General features: G+C 36.9%; 1 protein-coding gene across 2 annotated transcripts; it reads right to left on the bottom strand.

Moving 5' to 3' along the window:
* Positions 1-631: 631 nt before the first annotated feature.
* si:dkeyp-118a3.2 lies at positions 632-26,255 on the bottom strand. Of its 2 annotated transcripts, XM_087237071.1 has the most exons (7): positions 26,039-26,255; positions 21,131-22,093; positions 14,811-14,882; positions 14,532-14,711; positions 12,305-12,425; positions 1,444-1,524; positions 632-1,346 (listed from the first exon to the last, which is right to left on the bottom strand). In XM_087237071.1, the coding sequence occupies exons 1-7, from the start codon at positions 26,100-26,102 to the stop codon at positions 1,223-1,225; spliced, it is 1,605 nt and encodes a 534-aa protein (XP_087093197.1). In that variant the 5' UTR covers positions 26,103-26,255; the 3' UTR covers positions 632-1,222. The 2 variants fall into 2 exon arrangements, with proteins under 2 accessions (XP_087093197.1, XP_087093198.1); XM_087237072.1 differs by lacking the exon at positions 1,444-1,524 and having other exon boundaries at positions 654-1,346.
* Between the last annotated feature and the right edge of the window lie 616 nt (positions 26,256-26,871).

Below are 26,871 nucleotides of genomic sequence, written 5' to 3'. Positions count from 1 at the left end.
TTTCCTATTTGCTATTTTTATTTTTGAAATTTATTTTGAAAACTTCATACACTGAAAATAAAACATTTTACAGCAAAGTAGTTGCAAAAAATGTATATAGGTAGAATTTAAACAAAGAAATTACATTTAGTAATGTTAAACTTAATTTGTTTGTTTAAATTCAGCCCAAATAAATTATTTACAACAAATTACTATACAAATATTTTATAAACCCAAGGAAGCATTTTTTTATATTTTTTTTCAGTATACTACTATTTATTCAGTTGAAATTTTGCATCTGTAAATGTCACTTAAGGATATTCTCAGCAGTGGAAAGATGTTGCTAATACAGTACTCATTTCATTGAAATTCATTGGTAACAATCCTTATAAATAAATTTAATAAAATATAAATAAAATAAAAGTTATGAATGAAAGATGATATATTTAATTAGGTAAAACTGCGAGAATGAATATAAATGAATCTTGTTGGGAAATGCTGTTAGGACACTGCATTTTGTATTATTAAAGTTGACCATTGTATAATTAAACTTCAATTTAAGAAAATATTATGTGATTTTTTAAAAAGTTTACGTCAAACCCTGCATATTTCTATAAAATTGGTAAAGAGAAGTAAATAGAATCAGCTTCATCAAGACACAACAAACATTTCTTTAGTGGAATCATTGTATTTCTGCAGAAAACAGAATCTAAACATCCTTAAAACAATATAAATATACTTGAGAAGCAGATAGCAAATACTTGAGAAAATATGTTTTGAATTAAATTCATTTCTTTTTGCCCATGGGGAAATTGTTTGTTTATTTCAGGCGTACTCTAAATTTTAGATGTTTTTAACAAGAAAAAAAGTCAATAAAAAAACTAAACACATTCACTGAAAACTAATCTTAATATTTTATGCAGCTTTGCTTTTCAAGTACGTTTATATTTTCTCTCAGAATATTTTGATATTTTAACCACACCAAAAACAGTGAGAAGACTATTTTTTTCCTTGTGTACATATACAACAGGCAGATCTTATTGAAAAATGTACTCACTTTTTTCTTTTTCTTTTAAATAATAATTCATTCTGCACACTGAGTAACACAGGGTTGACAATTCAGTCAAGGCTAACAAAACCGTTCAATACACACACAGATTAACACACACACTCGCATGTTCATACTGACAGGCACTCAATCATTTACACACATCTAGAATCAGTCTCCTTAAGGTCAGCCGTGCTAAACAACAGAGGTTCTGGGGTCAGAGGACGAACTCTTCTCTGAGGAATCCAGTGGGATAGTTGTCATAGCAACGTCCTCTTGCTGGACCTGCGAGTACTCGGGAAGGTCGTCTACAGCAGACCTGTAAGCACAAACAATCAGTCACAATACATGTGTGTTTGTGTGTGTGTGTTTATGTTCTTCATAATCTGGGTGAGTGTGTATGTGGTTGTGCTCACTGCTCATCGATTGGTATGGTTGTGTCTGTGTTGTTTGCGTCACATGCATTTCTTCCTGCGCACGAGTTCTTCTGAGCCACACTGTTGCCAACAAATAGAGTAGAGTTCACATTATACACTTTACATTATTATGAAAAAAAAATTATCTCCATTCTTCAAACTTTGATGGAATTTCCTTTGTGGCTTTAGCATTTAACAAAATATCCAAGGCTCTTTGACAGTTTTATTATAGAAAAATACTAACATCTAAGTTAAAGATAGCAAAACAACGTACCACAGACCATATTGCACTAGTTAAAGTACATAAAGTACACGTGTAGTCTTTCTTGTTATGTGTATAGTGAACTAGTATATATTTAGAGTACTATACTACAGTATTAGCTTCTGTATGTTAGCTATATGCATAGGTTCATATTTATGCTTATTTATGTAGCCCCATGGTACTGCAAGACTTTTTCTTACTCGTTATGTCCACACATGCAGCACAATGACAATAATGCTCAACTTGACTTGATACAGGGAATAACAATGAGTGTAGCATGAACAAAAAAAAAGTTAGAGTCGTCTTTTGTTTTATTGAATGAATTCTGCACAATTGCAGCCACAGGACATCACTAGTGTCTTAGACATCAATAGTCTCTCACTGGACATCACTAGTCTCTTAGACATCAATAGTCTCTCACTAGACATCAATAGTCTCTCACTGGACATCACTAGTCTCTTAGACATCAATAGTCTCTTACTGGATAATACTAGTCTCTTAGACAACTCTAGTCTCTCCCTGGACATCAATAGTCTCTCACTGGACATCACTAGTCTCTTAGACATCAGTAGTCTGTCACTGGACATCACTAGTCTCTCACAGGACATCACAAGTCTCTCTAACATCACTAGTCTCTCACTGGACAATACTAGTCTCTTAAACCTCACTACTGTCTCACTGGACAATACTAGTCTCTTAGACAACTCTAGTCTCTCCCTGGACATCAATAGTCTCTCACTGAATATCACTAGTCTCTTAAACATCACTGGTCTCTCACTGGACATCACTGGTCTCTCACTGGACATCACTAGTCTCTCACTGGACATCACTAGTCTCTTAAACATCACTTGTCTCTCACTGGACATCACTAGTCTCTCAATGGACATCACTAGTCTCTTAGACATCACTATACTCTCACTGGACATCATTAGTCTCTTAAACATCACTGGTTTCTCACTGAACATCACTAGTCTCTCACTGAACATCACTAGTGTCTTAGACATCACTAGTCTCTCACTGGACATCACTAGTCTCTCACTGGACATCACTAGTCTCTCACTGGACATCACTAGTCTCTCACTGGACATCACTCATCTCTTAGACATCACTAGTCTCTCTCTGGACATCACTAGTCTCTCACTGGTCATGACTAGTCTTTCACTGGACATCACTAGTGTCTTAGACATCACTAGTCTCTCACTGGACATCACTAGTCTCTCACTGGACATCACTAGTGTCTTAGACATCACTAGTCTCTCACTGGACATCACTAGTCTCTCACTGGACATCACTAGTCTCTTAGACATCACTGGTCCCTCGCTGGATATGACTAGTCTCTCACTGGACATCACTAGTGTCTTAGACATCACTAGTCTCTCACTGGACATCAATAGTCTATCAGTGGACATCACTAGTCTCTCACTGGACATCACTAGTCTCTTCAACCTCACTAGTCTCTCACTGGACATCACTAGTCTCTTAGACATCACTGGTCTCTCAATGGACATTGCTAGTCTCTTAGACATCACTAGTATCTCACTGGTCATCACTAGTCTCTTAGACATCACTAGTCTCTTACACAGCACTAGTCTCTTAGACATCACTAGTCTCTCACTGGACATCACTAGTCTTTTAGACATCACTAGTCTCTCACGGGACATTACTAGTCCCTTAGACATCACTAGTCTAACACTTGACATCACCAGTCTCTTAGACATCACTAGTCTCTCACTGGACATCACTAGTCTCTTAGACATCAGTAGTCTCTCACAAGACATCACTAGTCTATTAGACATCACTAGTCTCTCACTGGACATCAGTAGTCTCTCACTGGACATCACTAGTCTCTCACTGAACATCACTAGTCTCTCACTGGACATCACTAGTCTCTTAAACATCACTGGTCTCTCACTGGACATCACTAGTCTCTCACTGGACATCACTAGTCTCTCACTGGACATCATTAGTCTCTTAAACATCACTGGTCTCTCACTGGACATCACTAGTCTCTCACTGGACATCACTAGTCTCTTAAACATCACTGGTCTCTCACTGAACATCACTAGTCTCTCACTGGACATCACTAGTGTCTTAGACATCACTGGTCTCTCACTGGACATCACTGGTCTTTCACTGGACATCACTAGTCTCTCACTGGACATCAATAGTCTCTCACTGGACATCACTAGTCTCTCATTGGACATCATTATTCTCTTCAACCTCACTTGTCTCTCTCTGGACATCACTAGTCTCTTAGACAGCACTGGTCTCTTAGACATCACTATTCTCTCACTGGTAATAACTAGTCTCTTAAACATCACTGGTTTCTCAATGGACATTACTAGTCTCTTAGACATCGCTAGTCTCTCACTGGACATCACTAGTCTTTTAGACATCACAAGTCCCTCACTGGACATCACTAGTCTCTTAGACATCACTAGTCTCACACTGGACATCACTAGTCTCACACTGGACATCACCAGTCTCTTAGACATCACTAGTCTCTTACAGACACCATTAATCTCTCACAGGACATCACTAGTCTCACAGGACATGTGAACAACCAATCTTTCTAGCAAACTTGAATGAGTGAGTGACCATGTAATAATGCAATATCTTAAGAGTTTGGAAGGACCAACCTTTCCTGTAGTGGCTAAAAAAGGCTAAATTATAGCACCTCTCCTATTCAACTTTACATGCTCCCACTGAGCCAAATAATAAGAACGAACCAAACAGCTACCACAGCTATGCTGATGACACTCAGATTTACTTAGCCTTACTGCCTAATAACTTCAAACCTATTGACACTCTCTGCCAATGCATCGATGAAATTAACTGTTGGATGTGCCCTAACTTTCTTCAGTTTAACAAAGAGAAAACTGAAGTCATTGCATTTGGGAACAGAGATGAGGTTCTCAAGGTGAATGCGTATCTTGACTCTAGGAGTCAAACAACAAAAAATAAGATCAAGAATCTTGGTGTGATTTTGGAGTCTGATCTAAGTTTCTGTAGTCATGTTAAAACAGTGGTTAAATCAACAAACTATCATCTCAAAAAACATTGCAAGAGTTAGATGCTTTGCTTCCATTGAGGACTTAGAGAAACTTGTTCATGCTTTTATCACCAGCAGGGTGGATTACTGTAATGGACTCCTCACTGGCTTTCCCAAAAAGACAGTCAGACAGTTGCAGCTCATCTAGAACACTGCCAGTATTCTGACCTGAACCAGAAAATCAGAGCACATCACACCTGGCTGGCTCCCAGTTACATTCAGAATAGATTTCAATGTATTACGACTTGTAATTACCGAATGCCCTAGGACCTTCATACATTACAAATATGCTCACTGAAAACAAACCTAACAGATCACTCAGATCTTTTGGATCAAATACAGTAAATGAGAAAATCCCAGAGTTCAGTCAAAACAGGGTGAATCTGCCTTCAGCTGCTACCCCCCCCCCCCCCTTTCCTGCTGGAATCAGCTTCCAGAAATGATTGGATGTGCTACAACGTTAGGTATGTTCAAATCAAGGCTTAGCACACATCTGTTTAGCTGTGCCTTTTCTGAATGAGCACTGTGCTATGTCCGACAGATCGCACTATTATGTCTTTATCTTCTTTTTTCATTCCTTTATAACCTGTTTTAACACATTTTAATCAGTTTTTATCATTTTAATTCTTTTATTGATTTTTATTTTCTTGTTTCTTTTGCTCTTGTTTATTTAAAGCATTTTGAATTACCATTGTGTATAAAATGTGGTATATCAACACAATTGCCTTGCTTGTTTAAACACTATGTACACTTTTTTAAAATTCATTCAGTATGATTAAGAGGCTACTGTACATTAAATCTATTATTAATCAGAGGCAGGTGGTATTGTGGGTGGTCTGCTCTCATATGATTAGTATAATTTTAAAAATCTAAATTCATTTTATACTCCTACACAAACACCCACACTGCAAGCAAACACACACACACACACACACACACACACACACACACACACACACACACACACACACACACACACACACACACACACAAATAAATGTCATAAAATATTAATGAGTCATAATCTGTTTACAATGTGCCCTCACTTTGGTGGTAACATTTTGATTAGGACCATGAATGCAAATCAATTCAAGAATTTGGTTATTTCAAGGATGACACTTTGGCTCAGTGGTTTGCACTGTCACCTTTCAGCAAGTAGGTTGCTGGTTCGAGTCCCGGCTGGGTCAGTTGGCATTTCTGTCTGGATTTTGCATGGGTTTTCTCCAGGCGCTCCGGTTTCCCCCATAGTCCAAAGAATTGCGGTATAGGTGAATTGAATAAACTAATATGGCCGTATTGTATCTGTGTGAATGCGAGAGTGTTTCCCAGTATTGGGTTGCAGCTGGAAGGGCATCCGCAGTGTAAAACATATGCTGGATAAGTTTGCGGTTCATTCGCTGTAGTGACCCCAGATAAAAAAGGGACTAAGCCGAAGGCAAATTAAGGAATTAATTGGGTAGTTTAACTTTATTAGATGAATTATAACAATTTACCTAAAAAGTAAATGTAAAAATTATATGACATTATATATATTTTATCAGGCTAATTATAAATCAAAAATTATAATAAATGTAAAAAAATGTGGCTTACTCTAGAAGAAAAAATAAGAAAATAAGGTGAAAATTTTCTTGCTGTTAATATCACTTGGGAAATATTTGAGAAGAAATAAAAAAAAAATCACGGGCTAGTTATTTTGCCCTCAACTGTATATACACAAACACTTACTGACATGAGAAAGAGAGAGTTCTTGTATCTGCTTGGGTGATTGGTCTTTCTTGCGATGTAATTTTCTGTCAAAATCACTATGGGAACCGCTTCACAGTTTGTATTACAGATTTCGTTCCCAAAATGTTCTCAAATTGACCTAAATCTTACCTAAACCTAACATACAGTACATTAAAAAAAAAAAAAAAAAAAAACCTAAATAACCAGAACTCCTCAATAACACAATCTCATTTATTTTCGAGAGTGATTATTGCCTGCTTGATGGATAAAAATTATTTCTGAGTTCGACCTTCAGCTGTGACTGGTGAATAGGAAAACATTTACGTGATAGCTCAAAAAATTAGACTAATTAATCATGAATTTGCTATTTACCAATTCACACAGTTTGCTTCATCTCTGGCATCTACTCAAGCCAAAAAAAAAAATTATTCCCTGGATGAACTCGCAGCATGATGAAGTGAGTGGCTTTTCCTCATGGATCTCATGTCTATAAGATGGATTTCTGTGTTCGAGGTTAGAAACATTTTTTTTCCCCTTTTTTAAGTGCTAACATTTTTACCTTAGACCAGAGGCCAATAATACTGAGCAAAACTTTTGGACATATTTTTTTCGGATTCAAGTAGACCTGCAGTCTGTATCGCTCTGCCTGCAGCTTTTCTCACAGCAAGTGCAAAAGGTGAAGGACCAAACTCACTATAGCTTTACAAATACTGTTGTTACTGAGAATCCAGTCTGTTAGCCTTTAAATAAGTGGTAAATTTATAAATATAGATCTTATTTAAAAATGCTTTTTAGGGTTTTCAAGTGCTTCAGCACGTTTATCCCTCAACGATAACCCAAATATTAATTTGACCTCGGATGAAGGTTCTGGAATTTGCCTCCGCCTTTATGAAAATAAACCCTGGTTTTATTATAAAAAAAGTTTATTTATTTATTTATTTTTTATTTTTTTGGCTCATTGATTATCTTTTCTATTGCCATGGTTTTAGCAAAGTTTCTCATTTGCTTTGATGCATTTTTTTAGATATATTATCAAAAAGACTTATTCAACCTCCACATTATGATTTTAGGGGTGCACAACATAAAAGCAATTTCTCATTTACTTGGGGATGGGGGGGGGGTAGCAAATGCATTAGCACATGTACAGTTGACGTCAGAATTATAAGCCTCCATTTGATTTTTTTTCTTTTTTAAATATTACCCAAATTATGTTTAACAGAGCAAGGAAATACTTACAGTATGTCTGATAATATTTTTTCTCCTGGAGAAAGTCTTATTTGTTTTATTTCGGCTAGAATAAAAGCAGTTTACATTTTTTTTTAAACCATTTTAAGGTCTAAATTGTTAGCCCCTTTAAGCTATATATTTTTTAGATAGTCTACAAAAAACCCAACGTTATACAATAACTTGCCTAATTACCCTAACCTGCCTAGTTAACCTAATTAACCTAGTTAAGCCTTTAAATGTCACTTTAAGATGTATAGAAGTGTCTTGAAAAATATCAAGTAAAATATTATTTACTGTTATCATTGCAAAGATAAAATAAATCAGTTATTAGAAATGAGTTATTAAAACTATCATGTTTAAAAATGTGTTGAATAACTCTTCTGTTCGTTAAACAAAAATTGAGGAAAAAAATTAATTGGGTTGCTAATAATTCTGACTTCAACTGTATGGAGCACAAAATATTTTATAGTGGTTCTCTACTGGATAGTCATCATACCTCTTAAAGTTTGTTACTAATAAAGGGGAACTAAAATCACATTTTTAAGGCGTATAAACAATTGTGTGGGAATAGTCTGAGAATAAAACCCGTTTCTAATCTTAAAAAATGTATTAATTCTATTTTTTAATAAGCACACTACATATAAACTGCAGAAACACTTTGATTGACATTCTGCATTTGTTCAGGTCATCAGAGGGTTAAAGCCTCGCCCACTAGTGACAATCGCTCCCTCATTAGAACTTTAGGTGCAATCACACTAGCACTTTTGGTCTGCACCTGGGTTCGTCTGACGTCAAAGTACGATACATTTAGCTAGTGTGAATACTGTGTTCTAAACTTGGTAACAAAACCAAAAGATTCAGTAAGAACAGAATGTCATATGCAGGCATCTCTTTCGTGGCCGTCACCTAGCAACAGCTGTACCCAAAACAGCAGCTTCATGATGCAAGCGTACCAGAGTCCCTTTAGGGCAAATCATTTCACTCAGCGGCCAACTTTGAAACGCCTATTGGGAAGTATGCATTCTGTCTGAATGGGGAATCATCAAATTCCTCAAAACTGTTTTTCAAACTTACGATTACATTAAATACATAAAATAAATAACATCTGTCTCATAAATTTAGTTTCTAAACCTTCAAAATCAAATAAAATCGTCATTTTTTTCAGGTTGCTCAAGCTAGTGCGCATACGTACTCAAAAGGAAAACAATCATGACACCAACCTCATTTATGGCCATTCTACACATTATTATCCTCTGAATAAAGATTGTCTGATCGTAATCCAGTAATCCGTAATCTGAAGTAATCCACAACCTGTCCTTGAAGGCGAATCTCCTCCAGAAATAAATGTTTACTTTTTGTGGCTGTTTGAATAGCTGCTGCAGTCATGAGATGTGCATGTGACAGGACAGACTGTACCTCATGTTTGTTTCATACAGATTACAAAACCAGAAAAATTTTGTTTTCAAGTGTAGTTGGTTTATTTAAAAGTATAGATTTCAAGCTTTATCTGGATATATTTCCTATATGCCTGTGAAGCAAGTATTCGCTGAGATTCCAGTGTGTTTGTTGATCACATAAAGTGTCATGAAAGCACACGTCTGAACTTCTCCCACGGAAAATTGTAAGTCTATCAATAGCTGATTGGCTACTGTACTAGTAGGTGGGGCTTCATTCGCCGTATTGACCGTTACACTTTTTCCCATTTTAAACTATACAAGTGAAATGTCTTGTGTACTCTTTATTCCTTGAGCAACCCGGGGTTCAGAAGGAAAAAAGACGGTGTAAACACAAACCAGCTGAGTAATAACTATCGAACTTGGGTTCGGACCAGGTATTCAGTGTGAAAGCCCTCTTAGTCTTTTGAATTTGCCAACTTGCTGACACAAAGGCATTTGTAGCTCCACCCTCTTAAAAAGAGCACAGCATCATTTAAATTTGAAGTGACAGTAACCAAAACGGCACAATTAGAATCAAAAAATGCTAAAAGGAGCAGTTTCAAAGAGTTATAAAATATTATTTAGAAGGAATTTTGAGCGGAAACGTCACATGCATTCTCTATGGACATCAGAGACTTATTTTATATCTTGTAAAAAGGAGCATAATAGGTCCCCTTTAAATAGATTTCTGGTCTAACTTTTTTTGTACTGTGTGGATCTATAAATAGCTCATAAATTCATCTCATGAACATTCAGTTGGCAAATGTATAGAGCACAGCCCAGTGTTATAATTTATGACAATGGAGGGACTACAAGGAAACAAACAGGGTCAACAGCTGAGAAGAAGAAGCAGAGGAGTAATGATGAGCGGGTAGGGAGGAAAAAACAAAGGACAAGGTAGAGTAGGTTAAGGACGTAGACATGTTTCAGAATAAATAAAGTCTCTATCGTGGACTATGTTTTCAGTGATGACCTTATAGTGGCCAAGGTGAGTCAAAAGGTGTGCTAAATTCTATGATTGGAACATTTATAGACAAAAGAATTACTGTATAATAAAGCAATGTGCAATTTAGCCTACTAGATACTATTATGCTTCATAGTTCATTATTTGCATTTTACATTTTAGTTTTTCTTAGTTGCTTTGGTATATTTTTTGAATTGTTTGTAACATTTGCAAACCAATAAGTGCTTTTCTCAAAACAATTTGTCCAAACACTGTACAACAATTGATTTCCTGCAAAAGCCTGTTTACTTGCTGGAAAGGCTTATTTATTCTCAGAAGTATTTTTGTCAGTGAATATTTCAGTGCCGTCAGAATGACAAGTCCTTTTGTATTTATTTTCAGAGAACAATGGTGCTGTTTGTAGGAATTGTTTTGAGAAGTACCCTTACCTGTTTGCAAATGTTATGGATGTAATACTATAGCAACAGAGAATACTGAAAAAAGTAGAGGAGATGGAGTAGGGTAGTAATAGTTGAAACTGTCAGTTTGACAGATTGGTAAAGAGCTGCGGCGCTGTCATTAATTTCGTATACTTCACATTTTTAGGCTCAGCAGAAGTGGCGTTTGACAGTGAGCAACACAGATTTTATGACCCAAAAAGTGATTTTCAGGTAAGAAAGTGACAATTTTCGAGAAGATTTATTTATTTATTTTCTGTCTAGCATTCATTGTATTGTAGTCTAGATTTATTCTGTTCTGTGGTATTTATTTGGTGTTAAAAATAATAATTTCAATGAAAATAGTTAATTAAAAGGGTCCCTGTAAATATCATAAGTGTGAAAAGGAACAAAAATGTTTAGTATCATACTGTTCTGTAGCGTTTAGTTTACCTCAAAATGGCAGTCAAATGTCCTGGGGTATGAATAATACACTTTAAAAATTACATTTGCTGCTTGTTCAGCATTTTTAAAGTATATGTTTTTGCAGTTTCACAAAAATGTAGGTTGAAGCATGAATTTCCAATGAGCCTGTTTTTAAATTGGTAAACAACCATTACACTTCCTCCAGCTCATAAACAAGTGTAAACAAGTGCATACAGTTTTTTACATCTTTTTTTTATCTGTCATTTACCAAGCTACAGACCCTTCAGGGACAAATATTGTTCTATTTCATTGACGGCGTTTGCACAGAATCTCATTGACCTGAAATATTTGAACAGTAAATGCCATTAAACACTGTAAAAAATGGAGGGATCCACACACATCATTCATTCGTTCACACTAATCGATTAAGTTAACTTAACAAATTTAACTTGACTGAACATAAAACACTTAAGCTGTCCCCCAAAAAACTCAAGAATTGTGTTGCTTCAGCACATTTTAAATAAGCCATTTGATTTGATTGAGTTTTTGAGTGAACTTCAATGCTCTTGTAGCTCATTTATGAATTTGAATCCTAGAGGGATGACCTAAAAAATTATCTCCCAAAGACATGATCACAGGATGTCCGCAAGATCAATTATGAGAAAATTAAGGCTCTTAAAACGTCTTAATCACTTATTTACAAGGTCTTAAATTTTGTTAAAGTGTTGTGTTTGACTCCAAAAATGTATACAGAATAAAAATATATATTTTTCTCCTAATATTAACTATGGCTTGCTCGATCCACGCAATTGGTTTGAGCTAGGGCGCATCTGACCAAGCTCCTCTGTCCGGGTGATGTCATGTAATTTGCAACAAACGTGGGAAGGTAATTTGAAGCTCTCTACATGCAGCAAAACAGACATAAAATTGTAAGTTTGCGTTTTACCGGTTGGAGAAAACTCGTTTAAACAGTGGCTTAAGCCTGTCGCTGAAAACAACTGCAAAATTTATTCTATTTTTATTTTATGAGCCTATCTAAGTTCTGTTGCATGTGGTGCTCCATGAATTTATTTAACTACAACTGTTTATTAACAAAGGTTTATTAAGTTAAAGGTTTGATACTGATTCGAACTTAAAGTGGCGATGAGGTCTTAAAATATTCTGAGAAGGTCTTTCAAAAGTCTTATAAAGGTATTTAAATTACCTTTAGGATTCCTGCATATACCCTGGATCATGACGTGTACTATTTAGTCTATATTTTACATATTAAATGAGTATATTTCTCATCAGTTATTGTAGCAATGCTCCACTTCTGCTGTCAGTTATCTTTACTCTTTGACTGTACAAACAAACCTGTTAGTCTTTCTCCTGCACTTGATAATGTAGACGACAGTGACAGCAGTTTGCAGGATGAGACAGAAAGCGGCTGCTATTGCTCCAATCTTCCAGGCTTCCTGCCCTATGGCTTTGGTCTCTGAAGCGTAAAAGAGAGAGAGAGGAAGAGTGCTGTCAGATATAGAAAGTTAAATAAATCAAAAAAACGAAATGAGCAGGTGTCCCTCTTTATAGACACTGCCATCTGGCACTTTCCAACAAAATAGGGAAACTCTTAAAAATAGATGTTTTTTTATAAGTGACAGGTGCACTACCGTCAGAAAAATGCTGATTGGCAACATCAGGAGGTCAAACTAAATATTGTGCTGGCCATTTTATAACTTTTGCAATGTGTCTGCATTGTCAAAAATGTGTAAATGAAATGCAGACACTGTAGATTAACAATAAAATAAAGGGCTTCACGGTGGCTCAGTGGTTAGCAGTGGTGGTCGCCTCACAGCAAGAAGGTCGCTGGTTCAAGTTCCAGCTGGTCAGTTGGCATATGGATGAATAGTAAATAAGTAAAATATCCTTAACTTTTGTAGTCATAGTTTATAACAGTTCAACTTAATAGCACATTGTTGTCATTATTCTAATAAATGAAAATCGTTATAATATGGACTGAAAAAATATATGCGGTATATATAAATGCTTAATTCCTCATATGTTAAACAACTTAATACCATTTTTATTTTCATAAATTTTTCATAAAAAGATTTGGTCCACTACAATATCATATTTTAAACTTTAGTTGATGTGTAATGTAACATGTAAACATAAACAATACAAAGTTCAATGCAAAGGGAGACATTGGCTTTTACAGAGTTAGCTTAGCAAAGCCTACAGTGAACAAATGTGTAAACTACGAAAAAATACATCTGGGCTAGTGAGATTACAAAGGTTTCCAGTTACGTGCATTCAGCTCGCGCACACACCATGCGCAGCGAAGGGATGTGGCCAGAAGCACTGTAATGTTACAGCAGAGAAAGCTAAAATGCCGTTCATCCGCTGCATTTCCACAGAGTTTGTTCTGTTTCTGTATTTGGGCTTCCAATGTGCATGACACAAAGAGAGAAGTGCTTACAGTTTAATTTTAATTATGTTCCAGAGAATTATAAAAATATATATAGCTAGCATTTGACAAAGGAGAACTTCCAGAATCTCTCCCAGTTCAATGCCAGATTCGGTTAACTCCTCCAACAGACAAAACTGGACTGTGAGCCACAACCTGTAAGTATTTGTTAAAATTGATTAACTATATGCACAGTTTCTAGCATTAACGGTATGTTGTAGCAAGGGTGTAAACAACAGGAAATGCTGTTTGGCATCGTTAACAATTTAGCTACAAATTCATATTTTGTCAGTCAAACCTCTGTAAACGCCCACAATCTTTAGCAGCGTGTGCAGTGTCTCTCTATGTGTATTTTTTTTATTCGGCCAATTTCCCTGCGTTCTTTATCTTAAATAACGAACCCGCAAAAGATATGTGAACGTTTCATATTACTTACACATGCTTATTCTGAATATATGTGTAAGACACTTGTCAGATGTTATTTTAGAGAATAGGCATGAGCTGCGTGCCCTTTATTTCTGTCTGATACAGGCAGCTAACGCTGAAAACAGCTGCTCTGAGCCTCTGACTGGACTGTTTATACAGCTCAAAAACGCACGCTTGTAGGGGAGTGACGTGGAGCCATTCTCAAGCCATAGCACATTATGTAAGAGGACCAATCAGAGCCTCTTGAGGGTGGGTCTTTCTGAGGAACTAGAAAATATGACAGTCGTTTTCATGTCAGCTGAGTAGCTGTACATAATGAAAATAAGATATATGAAAAGATAACGTGATTTTCTACAAGTGAAGCATGAGCACACATTGCTTTGCATCTTATAAACACAACCAAGCCTTAAAAATACACTGTTTACCACCCCTTTTACGTGCCAAATTAGGGATTCTAACTTAAAAACTTAACTAAACTACTAAACTTAATCAAATAATAATGCATATATAAATATTACATCTATACATATACATATATAAATAAATAATTATAAAATATGTTTTAAAATATATTTATTATATGAGTAAAATCTAATTGCATCAATATTAATACTAATAATGCTTTTTCCCTATGCAAAATTTTTTTGCACATTAATTTTTATTTGTAATGTTTAAATTTTCGTGTCATTTGTCATGTATTAAACATACGTGTAGAATCATCACGCTCCTCCACAAGTGCACCATCAGATTCTCCAGCCCTCAGTTTGAGTATTGGTGTTGGTAGAAGCTCCTCAACAATGTTCATCAAGGCCGGTTCACCTTGATTGTCCATGCTTGGGTCACTGGAGATGATAATCTCATTTACATCACTGGCCTCATGTGCTTTACCTGTAAAACATGAATAAGTTACACACATTCATTGCATTTCATCCACAGACAGCAGGTGATTGAAGATTTGAGAGGAACTTGTGTCATTAACAGTCTCACCGCCTGTTGCTTCAGACTTCGTAATAACAGGCTCCTGCAACTTAATTGGTCCCCTTGTATCCACTACGACCTCTGTTGTGAAATGGGGGAGAGATTTAACATAGTGGTGGAAATTGCAGCGGAAAGATGAGAAGAGAGCTGGAGCGTACATATGGAATTCACAATGACGCTTTCACAGTATAGACTTACACGTGTCACATGACCACCACTATAGACTTAAAGAAGATCAGTATATGATGAGACGCCTTTGAAAAAGGAGGACTAAATTACTGTTATTTGCTACACTGCACATCATATTTGAGGGAAAGTCATACATTTTTAACAATGTTAGATGTTTTTCACTAGAATGTCAGTTCCAGTGACTTAAGGTATTGGTAACCATTTATTGGTTTAAATGAAGACTAGGTTGTGAACCTCTCAGCTTTTAGAAAATATTCCTGCAGACTTTACTAATAATTAATAATGACAATTTGATTGTTGAGATAAAACATTTTTAGAATGATATTCGTTTCTGGTGATGTTAAACAATCTGAGAACATCATTCTCAGGATGTTCTTGTGTTTGTTTATAATCATTTTAGCAGAGGTAGTTCTGGTAGTAATACTCCATACGTTTTTAATCCAGATTTTGACTTGTGTGAAGAATCAGTCTAAATTTTAGCTTTTTTGTGAGATGTTTGTGCAGTGGCTACATGAACAATGAAGAGGCAATTCACATTTCAGATTATTATCTGACATGTCTGAAATTGGCGAGGCAGTGGCGCAGGAAGTGCTGTCGCCTTACAGCAAGAAGGTCGCTGGTTCGAACCTCGGCCTGTGTGGAGTTTGCATGTTCTCCCTGCCTTTGCGTGGGTTTCCTCTGGGTGCTCCGGTTTCCCCCACAGTCCAAAGACATGCGGTAGAGGTGAATTGGGTTGGCTAAATTGTCCATAGTGTATGAGTGTGTAATAATGGGACTAAGCCGACAAGAAAATGAATTAATGAATGAATGTCAGAAATTTTGGTGAGCCCTGAGGGAATCACAGTTGAGTTGAACTTGTGTTCAACTCACTTGAGTGATTGTGCCCTCACTGCACCCTCACAAAAACACAAACAGACACAACTCACGTCTGGGTTCATTCACGGGATGCACTAGTGCAATATATTAATATATTGTAATATATTGTATTGCAATATATTATAATTCTTTCTGAATGCATAGAAACAATTACAAATGTATGATATTCTGTTAATATATTTGCAAGATACAGATCTGATTAGAAAAATTGTACGAAATTTGACGTTTTTTTTATTTCTTCCCTTCCACCTAAGCTTCCACTTCTTTGCATTATGTGCCATAAATACACCATATGCTGGTTTGCCAACGACCATCAAACAAATAAAGAGGAAGAAGGGGTTGACATGTTGATTTTATATGCATAGTGTGAGCGGTTATGTCACTGCTGAACAATCACATATTGTGTTGTATACTAAATAGTGTGACCCCACGAAATGTGAAACTTGGCTTTACATTGCATATGATCTTCTGTACAGTATATGCTTGGTCTGAGGTGAGTGTATGTTTTGGTGTTTCTAAGAGCTTGTACATGTTTTTTTTAGCATAGAAATGTTTGATGCGCATTTAGTCGGGGCTTATACCGTGTGAGAGGAACTTATGAACTGAGCAGAGTGGCTTACAAGTTCTTAATCGTTTTCAAACATGCCAAAAAAATGTTTAAAAGCTGTCAGCTTGAATTTGTGAGATGTTTGTGTGTGTTTTAGGAGCCGATCTGTTGATTTATTTGAAGGTGATCATTCGGGAGGACAAATGTGCTAAACATTGAGCACTGTAAGGATGTGCCATTCATGACAGAGTTAGTTTACAAAGAACAAGACTTGATATTTCACTCACACTAGAGGGTGATCAGGTGTAATACTGGTTTTCCGGTGCTAAAAAAAGAACCTATATGTTTTGTGTAGCAAACATTCAGAGCTTGTGCTATATAACTGTTATGAGAGAGGGATTTAGAGAGGATTTCTCTGCAATGAAAGCCACATTTTCCTCTGTTCATGTTTTCATGTGGCATTTCATGCAATTGCTTCAGAATTTGGCAGATCATTAAATTTAGTTGTACATCATTGCATTCGAATGATTTTCATATAATATAATAAACCTCCTGACGTCTGCATGGGCATAGGATTTTTCAACCTTCAGAGTTTGCACTACTTTAGAGTGTAGTGGCCAAAAGAAATAGGAAAACACTAACAAATTGATAAAACATGTTCATGTTTGGCGATAAGATAAGTTAATGATTAATGGAACCACGTACATTTTGTATGTTGACTGATTGTTTGCCTTTATTTCCTCTAATGTATAAACTTATTGTTTGTTATACTTTTATAATTGCCATTATTGATTATTTAACTGATATTCAGCAAAAGAGAGGGTATGTTTCGTATTTTTCACCGAAAATGAAAGGAGGCAGTAATGTTATAGGCTCCGATTTGTTATAAATATGCATACAGTGAAGATGACGCTCATATATGCAGCACAACGCCTCAACATTTCTACTGTCTGTTAAGTTAATATCAAAATGAAAATAGGCAGCTCCTTAAATCATGTTTTCATTTTATTGTTAAGATAATGAAACAACATATGTATCCAGGATGATGTAAATAAGGTTTTAAAGTAGCCTGAGGCAAATGTCTCTGTTTTCAGATGTCTCCGTTTTCCCTCATCCACACTGAGATGGAGCAGCAGCGTTTTAGAATGAAAACGGCCTCTCTAGCGTTTTCAAATCTCTCCGTTTTCAGCGCTCGAAAACTCTGGCGTAGTGTGGACGGAGGACGTAACCGTAGCAAAACGTATGCGTTTTAAAACAAAAACACATTAATGCAAACAGGGCCTCAGTCCCCAGTGAAAGAGTTTTCTCATCAGCAGGGGACATTGTAAATGTGCAAAGACCTCAGCTTAGGCCAGAGAACTAATATGCCACAGAGAATTGCTGATATTTCTTTTGAAAAGTGTAAAATCCCAGCACAGTCACAGTTCTAGTTTGTTTATATTAGTGAGTCTTCTTTAGTTTGTATAATTATTTATTTCAAGAGTTCACACTTAGCTGATGATTGATTATAAAGCTTGTTTGGCATGCTGTCCCAGGAGAGAGCCCTGAGCTCAAAAGATCCTTGAGCCCGGGGCTCCCTCCCATTTGCAAGGCGAGAGGGGAGTTTGAGCTCAGGTAGGTCTCGAGAACTCCCCTGCTGTAGTAGCTAATGAAGAGATAATTCACTTGTTTTTTGATATTTGTTTTAAAAATAACAATTTAGTTTGGCAGAAAGTATATTATTTTGCAAAAAATGTGCAGCATTTGAGAAAAAATAAAAGGGCTCTTTACCTTAAATCATTTTTATTTAACAAATAATTTTGTTTAAAAATCGTGACTAAATTGTGAGATTAGTATCATGAATCATATGGAATCGTGAGCCAGGTGAATTGTTACATCCCTAATTATAAGCCATTGATCAAACCTGGCAGTTAGGAGTATCACAACATTACAAAGTTTTAGTTAAAGTAAAAAGTATATGTAAATCGTACAAGACCTTGTACAAGACAGTGTGCTTAATGGCTTTAATGAGGGACCATGTTGTGAAAATGTTGTACATACATTATCACAGTGATTTAAACAATGCTCTAATCATAACAAGGAAACTGGACATTTTAGATGCATAACTAATTAGCGTATATTTCCACAGCTGTTAGCTGTTCCCCTCCCCCCACATAACTTCTTCAAATCATTAAATCAATTATAACAGACACGCATTTGCTACACACATTTATCCTGTGCACAGAAATGAAGAAGTTTGCTTTATCTGAATACAGCCAACTGTGACAGAAGCCATTTGAGCATGTAGTGCTTTTAGGAGGATTGGAGGGTAAAGTCCATGCTGTAGGGGAATTAGGGTTTAGGGGTTTCTTAGTTTCAAGAGGATGGATGTGTTTCTGTATGTAGGTCACAGGAGCAGCAGGAGCAGAAACATATAGGACAGTGGTTCATCAGAAATTAGGCTCCAACGGGGCTGCCGGGAGATTTGGACTTAGACCAAAACAGACCACACTCTCACTGGCAGATGTTAAAATGCCACACTGTCTTAATTAGTCTCATTAGCACTCATAGTTACGATTTAAAAAGTGTTTAGTTAATGTTTATAATAACTCATTGTCAGTCTAAATGTTTGTACTTGTTGCATACGTCACATTTATAATATACTATTCTTTCTAGATTGAGGTTTAAGATTCAAATATAATATAATGATGTAATTTAAGGGGGGACGCTATGGGTAGTGCTGTCACCTCACAGCAAGAACAAGAAGCTTGCTGGTTCAAGCCTCGGCTGGGCCATTGGCATTTCTGTGTGAAGTTTCCATGTTATCCTAGTGTTTGCGAGGGTTTCCTTTGGGTGCTCCGGCTTCTCCTACAGTCCAAAGACCAATGGTGGAAAGAGTACTGAAAAATTATACTTAAGTAAAAGTACCATTACTTACCTAAAAAGGAAGTGCAAGTAGAGTAAGTGTTATAAATTTTACCCTAAGTACGAGTAAAAAGTAGCCTTTTCAACAGTTCTCAAGAGTAGTTAGTATTAAGCTGTAAAAAGCTTCTGCGTTTACATGTAATTTGTGGATGTGTGTGTAAATGCAAGATTCTGTAGTGCATTTAGTTATTGTTTCAAGAGTTCACACTTTGCTTGATGCTATTAGCAGGTTTGGCATACTATTCCGTGAGAGGACCCTGAGCTCGGAGATAATAAGCATGTAAGAGTGTCCGAGATCAGGTAGTTCTCGAGAGCTCCTCCTGGTAAAGCTGGGAAAGGAGGAGATGGGGTGGATTTTTCCAAAACGAAGTAAGGCAGTAGTGTAATATCAGTCTATTTATTGTAGGCTTGGGTCAATCTGATTGGATTATTACTGATTATGGATGAGGGACCAGCTGCGATCAGTCATATCATGTGCTTCTCTCGAAATATGTCTCTGTCATTGTATTTACAGATTTTGGACATCATCTTGGACACTTTTAATGCTTCCAAACAGTTTGCTGCAATTATAAATCGCCCATGACTTGAGGTGATTCATTATGATGTGATTTTGCCTTGTATGGGCGATTTGATCGGACAGAAATCACAGGACTGATTTTTCTAATTTCCGTAGATGAAAAAATAAAGAAGTGACTGCAGTTTGAAGGAAAGTAGTAGAGTAAAAGTACCAATACAGGTACAAAGGAAAGTAAAAGTACACATTCATAAAACTACTTAGTATTATACAATTTCTGATAAATATTATGTATGGGAATGAGAGTGTATGGGTGTTTCCCAGTGCTGGGTTGCAGCTAGTAGGGCGTCCGCTGCGTAAAACATGCTGGATTGGTTCATTCCGCTGTGTCGATCCCAGATTGATAAAGAGACTAAGGCGAAAGGAAAATGAATGAATGAATGATATAATTTAATAAGCATATACATACATTTATTATAGAGAGATTCAATATGTCAGTTCATATTGACTCTTTCACACTGCATAATATAGAGAATTTGTACCGGATAATTTACAAATAAAGCTGTGCATATGTAAATACATCAGCCTAAATGTTATGCATAATTAGATTTGAATGCTTCTGGCAACAGGCTATAAAATGACACAAGCGGGAGGTTGTATTTCTAGCACTTTTCAGTATTTTCAGCACCATTTTCTCACATTGAGGTGGTTATTATTAGCGTTTGCAGGTGTTTGTGTGGGCTTTATTACTCCCCGTCTTCTCAAATATGCCGCAACAAGATACTTGTTCTTTGATTAAAGAAAGCAACAATATTCTATTCGGTTCTGTTCTATTCATGAAGATTCCTCTACACAACTGAAGCCAAAACTGAAATAAAGTGATAGCATCTGAATCCCCAGAGTGCACAGCCTGATTAAGCAGTGTATTTCAGTGTTTTTCAGCGTGACTGTGTAATTAATGGTGGATAGATGACTCAGAGTGCACCCAGGAGCCAGTCATCTCCAGAGATACACGTTATGAGTCTGTTCGCTGTTACAAACTGAAGGGATTCCCTTAGGCAGCCTAGTTCCTTTGCTGTATATTGTAAGTGCAAAGATCAGACAGTGGAAGCATAATTGCATTAGGTTTGGGGGGGAAACACTCCATCACTATTGGGAAACCATTGCTAACGAAATCATTTGCGGCAACTAACATAATGGGAGATTTGTCATTTAACAGTTGGAGGTTGAAATTCATCACCGTTTTTTGGTTTGAAGTTGTCTTGGGTGATAAATGTACATTCGTTACGGGTTTATTACCTGGTGCTGTTCTGTCGGTTGAAGGAACCACCTCTTCTTTTGAAACCTTCTGAAGTCGTGCCTCAGATCCTTCCTTTACCTCCTCTCTCTTTGCTTCAACTTCAATCACACCCTCTTTCAGTGTTTCCTGTTTTTCCTCTTCCTGTTCTACTTCATCCATATCAACCACACCACCATCTGTACCCATCTGTGCTGTTACTGCCTGCCGTTTCTCTTCACTAGGCTCGGATTCTGTATTCACTTCTTGCATTTCCACAGATTCTTCTTCTTCTTGTGGGCCTTCTCCATCTACTGTCACCTCTAGTTCTTTTATTTCTTCCTTTGCAGCCCTTTCATCTATCTCAGACAATTGAGCCTCCTCTTCAATGAATGCATCTTCTTCAACCTCTTTCCCTCCATTGTTCATCTCTGTGGCTCCTGATTTGTTTTCCTCCTGCATGTCAGGATATATCTGGACGGTTAAATCGTCAGACTTGGTTTCCTCAGTCGCTGGTTCACCCTCTTCAATAATCTCAAGGTCATGCAAAACTGATTCTGCAGGTTCCTGAACTGAGTCCTTTGCCTCAAGGGCAATTTCTTCCGGTTTTATAACTGGCTCTGAAATTGAGGGGTCCTGCTGATCTATCAATCCTTGAATCACTTCTGAAGGCTCTGTATCTTGAGACTCTTCTTCGTGTGTCTGTCCGTTTGTTTCTAATATATGAGCATCCGACTCTTCTTCGGGGAGCAACTCTGCCGGCTCTTCAGCTGTTTCTGTGCGATCGGCTGTAGTCTCTTCCACTGTTGACTGATCCGATGGAGTCTTCTGTGGCGTTAGTTCCTCAACAACCTCCTCCAAGGCCTCACGTACGGCACCAGTTGTGGAGATCTGAACTGCCTGCTCGAAGGCTGCCTTCACCGCATCAATCACATCACCTAGGTTTGGTGGGGCCCGCTCAGGGTCAGGGGATGAAAGAGCATCATCTGTGCAAAGCAGAAATAAGAACTCAAGACTTTAGAGCAAATTTGACCAAGTCAGCATTGTCCAGCTACAGATAGACTTTCGAAATAAAACAACATTGACATTGTACATTATTATTTCTAAAAATTGTTTCTTAGTGTACCCTTAAATAAACACTCCCTCACACTGATTTTGTCAGATCCAAATGACATCTATTGAGGAACTGTATCAACACTAGTGTCTGTCCCGGGCAAATATCGTTTTAAAGGATCCAACTCACCCTGGCCATAGTCTGCTCACGCTCATGCTAGCCTGAGGAGCAAATCAGTGTGGTTTTGTGATGTTTTTATCCTGTTGTTATAATGCTGCGTTCACACCAGGCGCAGAACGCGCGTCAAGTTCGAGTTATTTACATATTAAGTCAATGCAAACGCGTGAATAGACATCCTGCAGCGCGATACGCGCAAATGGCGCGAGGCAAATTGAGCATTTTGCGCGTTCGACGCGCTTAACAAGCGTTTCGCGCAAATCTCTCGAATTCAAAAATCTGAACTTCAGCGGACATTCGCGCCGCGTTAACCAATCAGAAGCTTGCTCTTGTGGGGGCGTGATTGTGACGTAGAACCTGTTGATGGTCTCCCGGGGGAAATCATCCAGGCGACACCAAAACAAGTCATCAAACTTGGCTGGGCTCAGTCAGAAGCACCATTGAAAGCTTCCATGATCCAGGTTCAGTTCCTGGAGGAATTTATGAGCTCACAGACCTGGATGCACCTCTGAAAGCATGTAGTGGACTCAGACACAAGCCTAAACGTATCGATGCTGTTTTTCAGCCTTCATAAAGTACATAAACACTGTTATTTTCTTCATAAAATCCATGTTAGCATTTTAGCAACGAAGCTAAAGTCACCAGGCAGACAGAGGCCCTGCTCATCATGCGAATCCGCGTCTGTTCTGAAGTGAATTTGACATGCGAATAAAGCGGGGTTTGACGCGCGTATGAAGCGAGTAAACTCAAATACTCACGCGTCTATTTACGCGCGATTTATTCGCGAGTTCCGCGTCTGGTGTGAACACAGCATGAGACTTTTCAATAATATTGTATCTTAATTACTATTGGTAGTTAGTATCTAATAATATATCAATAAATAGTTAAACTAACACAAATTGTTAATATTGTAACTGTTATAACAAACGGTGCAATAGTTATTTATATATTAATTTATTTCCTTCTGTGATTCTTTTTTTTTTAAAATTGGGTTATATTTTATATAACTATATTTTTATATATTTCTATTTCTATGATTTGAACTTTTTATTAAGTTTTTTGTTTCAAATAATGCACAGAAATATCTAATAGAGAACATTAACATAAAAGCATAACATTACAAAATAAAGAAATACAGTAAATAAACAAGAAATAACATCCAGTAAACTGGGGGTGGGGGGTTGCTAATATCATAGCCTTAATTAATATTTTGTCTCGATACATGTTTGCTAACATTGTGGTTCGCAGAAATGTAGAAGTTTTCACCACTTATAATAATAAAATAAGTTTCAATTCTTCCATGTAAACTGTAGGAGAGTTTTTAAAAGCTGCTACTCCTCTTAACTCTGAGGTCCCCTCTAAGATCGAGGTCTACTGAAAGATTTCCCGTTTTTAACAATCACCTGTCTGCCTGGCATGATACAGCTCTGTATCCACTGTGATTAAGCTTTATTCATGTGGCTTAAGGGTCAGGGGTCACCAAGTATGTATAAGCCTGGGCAAAAGTCATACATTGGTCTGCAATATCTTTACAAGGTATTTATGCACCTCTCTCACTTTTGGGAATTGCCATAATATGTGAAATAGGTTACCTGCTCCTTCTTTTCATTGCCAGCATTCTGGATTGTTTTTGAAACCTGCTTTAAACAGTCCCTTAGGAGTCCAGTAAATCTGTATAAGTCGTGTTCCAACATCTCTAGATATTTTAAACTCCCAGCAATTATTCCCCAGTTCTTCAAATCTTCAGACCTTCAAATGTGCATCCCAAATCTTTCTCCCATATTATCTTGACTGCAGAATTAATATTTTGACTCGTTTGACTAATGAGTAGTGCATAGTATTTAGAAGCTTCCTGGCCAGTACCTGTAATATTGCGTACCATGTTATCAATATTTTTACCCTTAGGAGAATTTGAAGGGGAGCCAAAGATATTTGTGAGCAAATGTCTCAACTGTAGATACCTTCACAACTGATTATTAGGCTGATTAGATTTATGCTTAAATCTTTCAAAAGATATTAATTTGTCATCTTCATAAATATCTTCCAAAATTTTAATATTATTATCTCTCCATTCCTTCCATAATACTGGTGTTCCACCTATTAACAATTTGGATTGGCCCAGATGGAAGATGAAGGTCTTAGAAAAGAGTCAGATAGGAAAATCCGGAATGTCTTTTTCCAAATTGTTTAGAGATGTGAAATAATTGGATGATTGGTAATTTGGCTATTAATAAGGACTGATTGTACTCATGGGTCAAGTTAGAAGAGTTAGAAAAATGGGAGCCCTACTCATTGTATTGGCTGAGATTTTTTCCAGTAAAGGGTCAAAATTTTAACAATATCTTTGAACTGATGGGGAAAAGTTATTCCTAAATACTGTAAACCCTTGTCAGGCCGTTTAATTCATTAAACTATTTTTATATATTTATTAAATTATAAGAGCTTTTTTATTACGTTAGGTTTTAATAGTGTTTGATGTTTTTGATGTTGTTGGGTCTGATGCAACGTAATTTCGTTCTGCATTACAATTAATTGTGATGTTTTGAATGAAAAAAAAGGAAACTGAACTGAACTTCAACTAAAACTGATCCTTGAACCGGATTAGACTAGTTGCAGCATCTCACTCAGAATATTCAAAAAAAGAGATTCTTTTATAAATTTCACATTTAAAGCTTGACTTTCTGTAGTTACATCATGTACTGAGACAGATTTTCTCTTTTTTTAGTATTCTCTAGATAGTTGCTGTTTTAGGTTGTTATGACTAGGAGTCTAAAGTTTTAAACTTTGAGAACAACTTTAATGCTTTTATGTCAAATACCACACTTTTAGGATCCAATTATAATTTGTGATGAAAGTAATACTTAGTTTTACAAGCAATTTCAGATGCTCACACTTTTATTTTTAGATGTTTTTAAAATAGGAATTCATTGTGTACATCGTGACTCACTGTGTATTTTGAGCTGTCTATCTGAATATACTCCAAGTACTGAACTTCATATTGGGAAAAGTAATAGTAGGCTTTTAAAAGAATATTAGTTAAATAAGTGAACAGAAGAAACGACTGTACCATACAATCTTGTATTTTGTCAAAGACATCTTCAATCTAGACTTTGGTTTTCACAGCAATTTTCGAAGGAAAGTGAAACGGATTTGTGTGATTTCCCGGGGAAAGTGAGATCTCACAGTTGATTTGCATAAAGGTGTTGCGGTTCTGGGATATAGCGATTGAATCCCTTTTATAGGCCTGAAATGAAGAAGCTAATGGGATCTCAGTCTCGAGTCTGTAGAGATATTAGTTTGCTTGTACTGCAGCCAAACACAAGCCGAGGCTGCCAGTGCTGTGGTTTACCAGTCAGCCTTGGCGAACTGATTTGAAGTTGTTATTGGTTTCAGATCTGGTTGACACATTGAAAACTGGGTTTTCAGCCAATCTGCCTTTGGAATGACCGGGGAAATTGATTATGCAGATATCACTTCAGAAATTGATTTCACCCTAGACGCAATCCATGAATCAGTGAAACAAACTGACATCTAATGCTGAGTCGACATGGATCAGGCTATTTTGCCCAGAGGGTAATTCCCTGAGAATACAGTATCCTTTTTCCAGTCTTTATATAGACTTTGTAATGCAATTCCTTAACATCTATTTTCAGACACACACACACACAAATCTGTGTCATTGAAGAAAAAGCTACCATACCTTGTGCGTGGCAAAGATGAAACAGCAACATCACTAACAATCCATTATGAGAACACAGTCCCATGGTGGAAAATCACAGATGTCCAAAGCGGCCTTCTTTTTGTAGAGTCTATCTGTTGGTGTGTTTTTTAGTGTGCTTGAGATGGATGAAGGGAATTAGCCGGCTCCAGGTGTGTTGAACTCAAAAGTGGAGGTCTCACGACTGGGATTCTCGATCTCTCTTTGAGCCGGTGTCGAGAACAAAAAAGGTCTGGAAAAGTCGCAAGGCTCTATGAAATGCTGTGTGGTATCCTTGGTGCGTCCGCACCGAGTCACGATGACATTTCTCACTTATGTAGTAATTAAGATGTAGGTGTGAGGTTATCAGGGCAATAGGTCCATTCAAGAGCATCATCATGGGGATGTCATTCAGAGGATTTCACCGTCAGATACATGTGCTCATTTTATGCTCACGTTTTTCTGAAGCAAACTGCAGCAAATTTAGGACTTTGTTAGCCCTTATGAAAAAGAAGTATACTTTTTGAACGAGTATACATTTAAATACCTCCTTTAGTGCATATGCTCACATATGTACTTGTTGTATACAGTAGTCAACATTTGAAGTGGATCAAAAAAGTTATTTAAAATTGTTCTAAGACGAGACTGGGCATTGTTCAATAGATTTAGACAACCTTGAAAGGTTTTAATGTAGTTCAAATGTTTATGACTTTGATTGTAAATGTACTACTTAAATACTGCTGGGGACTAAATTTGCACACTTTTAGGGGTATAAAAGTATACTCCCAAGTGTACTATAAGTGTATAAGTAGTACATTTGAAGTACACTAGTCCAC

The sequence above is a fragment of the Danio rerio genome, chromosome 1 (genome assembly GCF_052040795.2).
Source record: "Danio rerio strain M-AB ecotype USA chromosome 1, GRCz13ab, whole genome shotgun sequence".
Classification (NCBI taxonomy): Eukaryota; Metazoa; Chordata; class Actinopteri; order Cypriniformes; family Danionidae; genus Danio; species Danio rerio.
The sequence above is the reverse complement of the archived record's forward strand: the minus strand, read 5'-3'. Positions and strand labels throughout refer to the sequence as shown.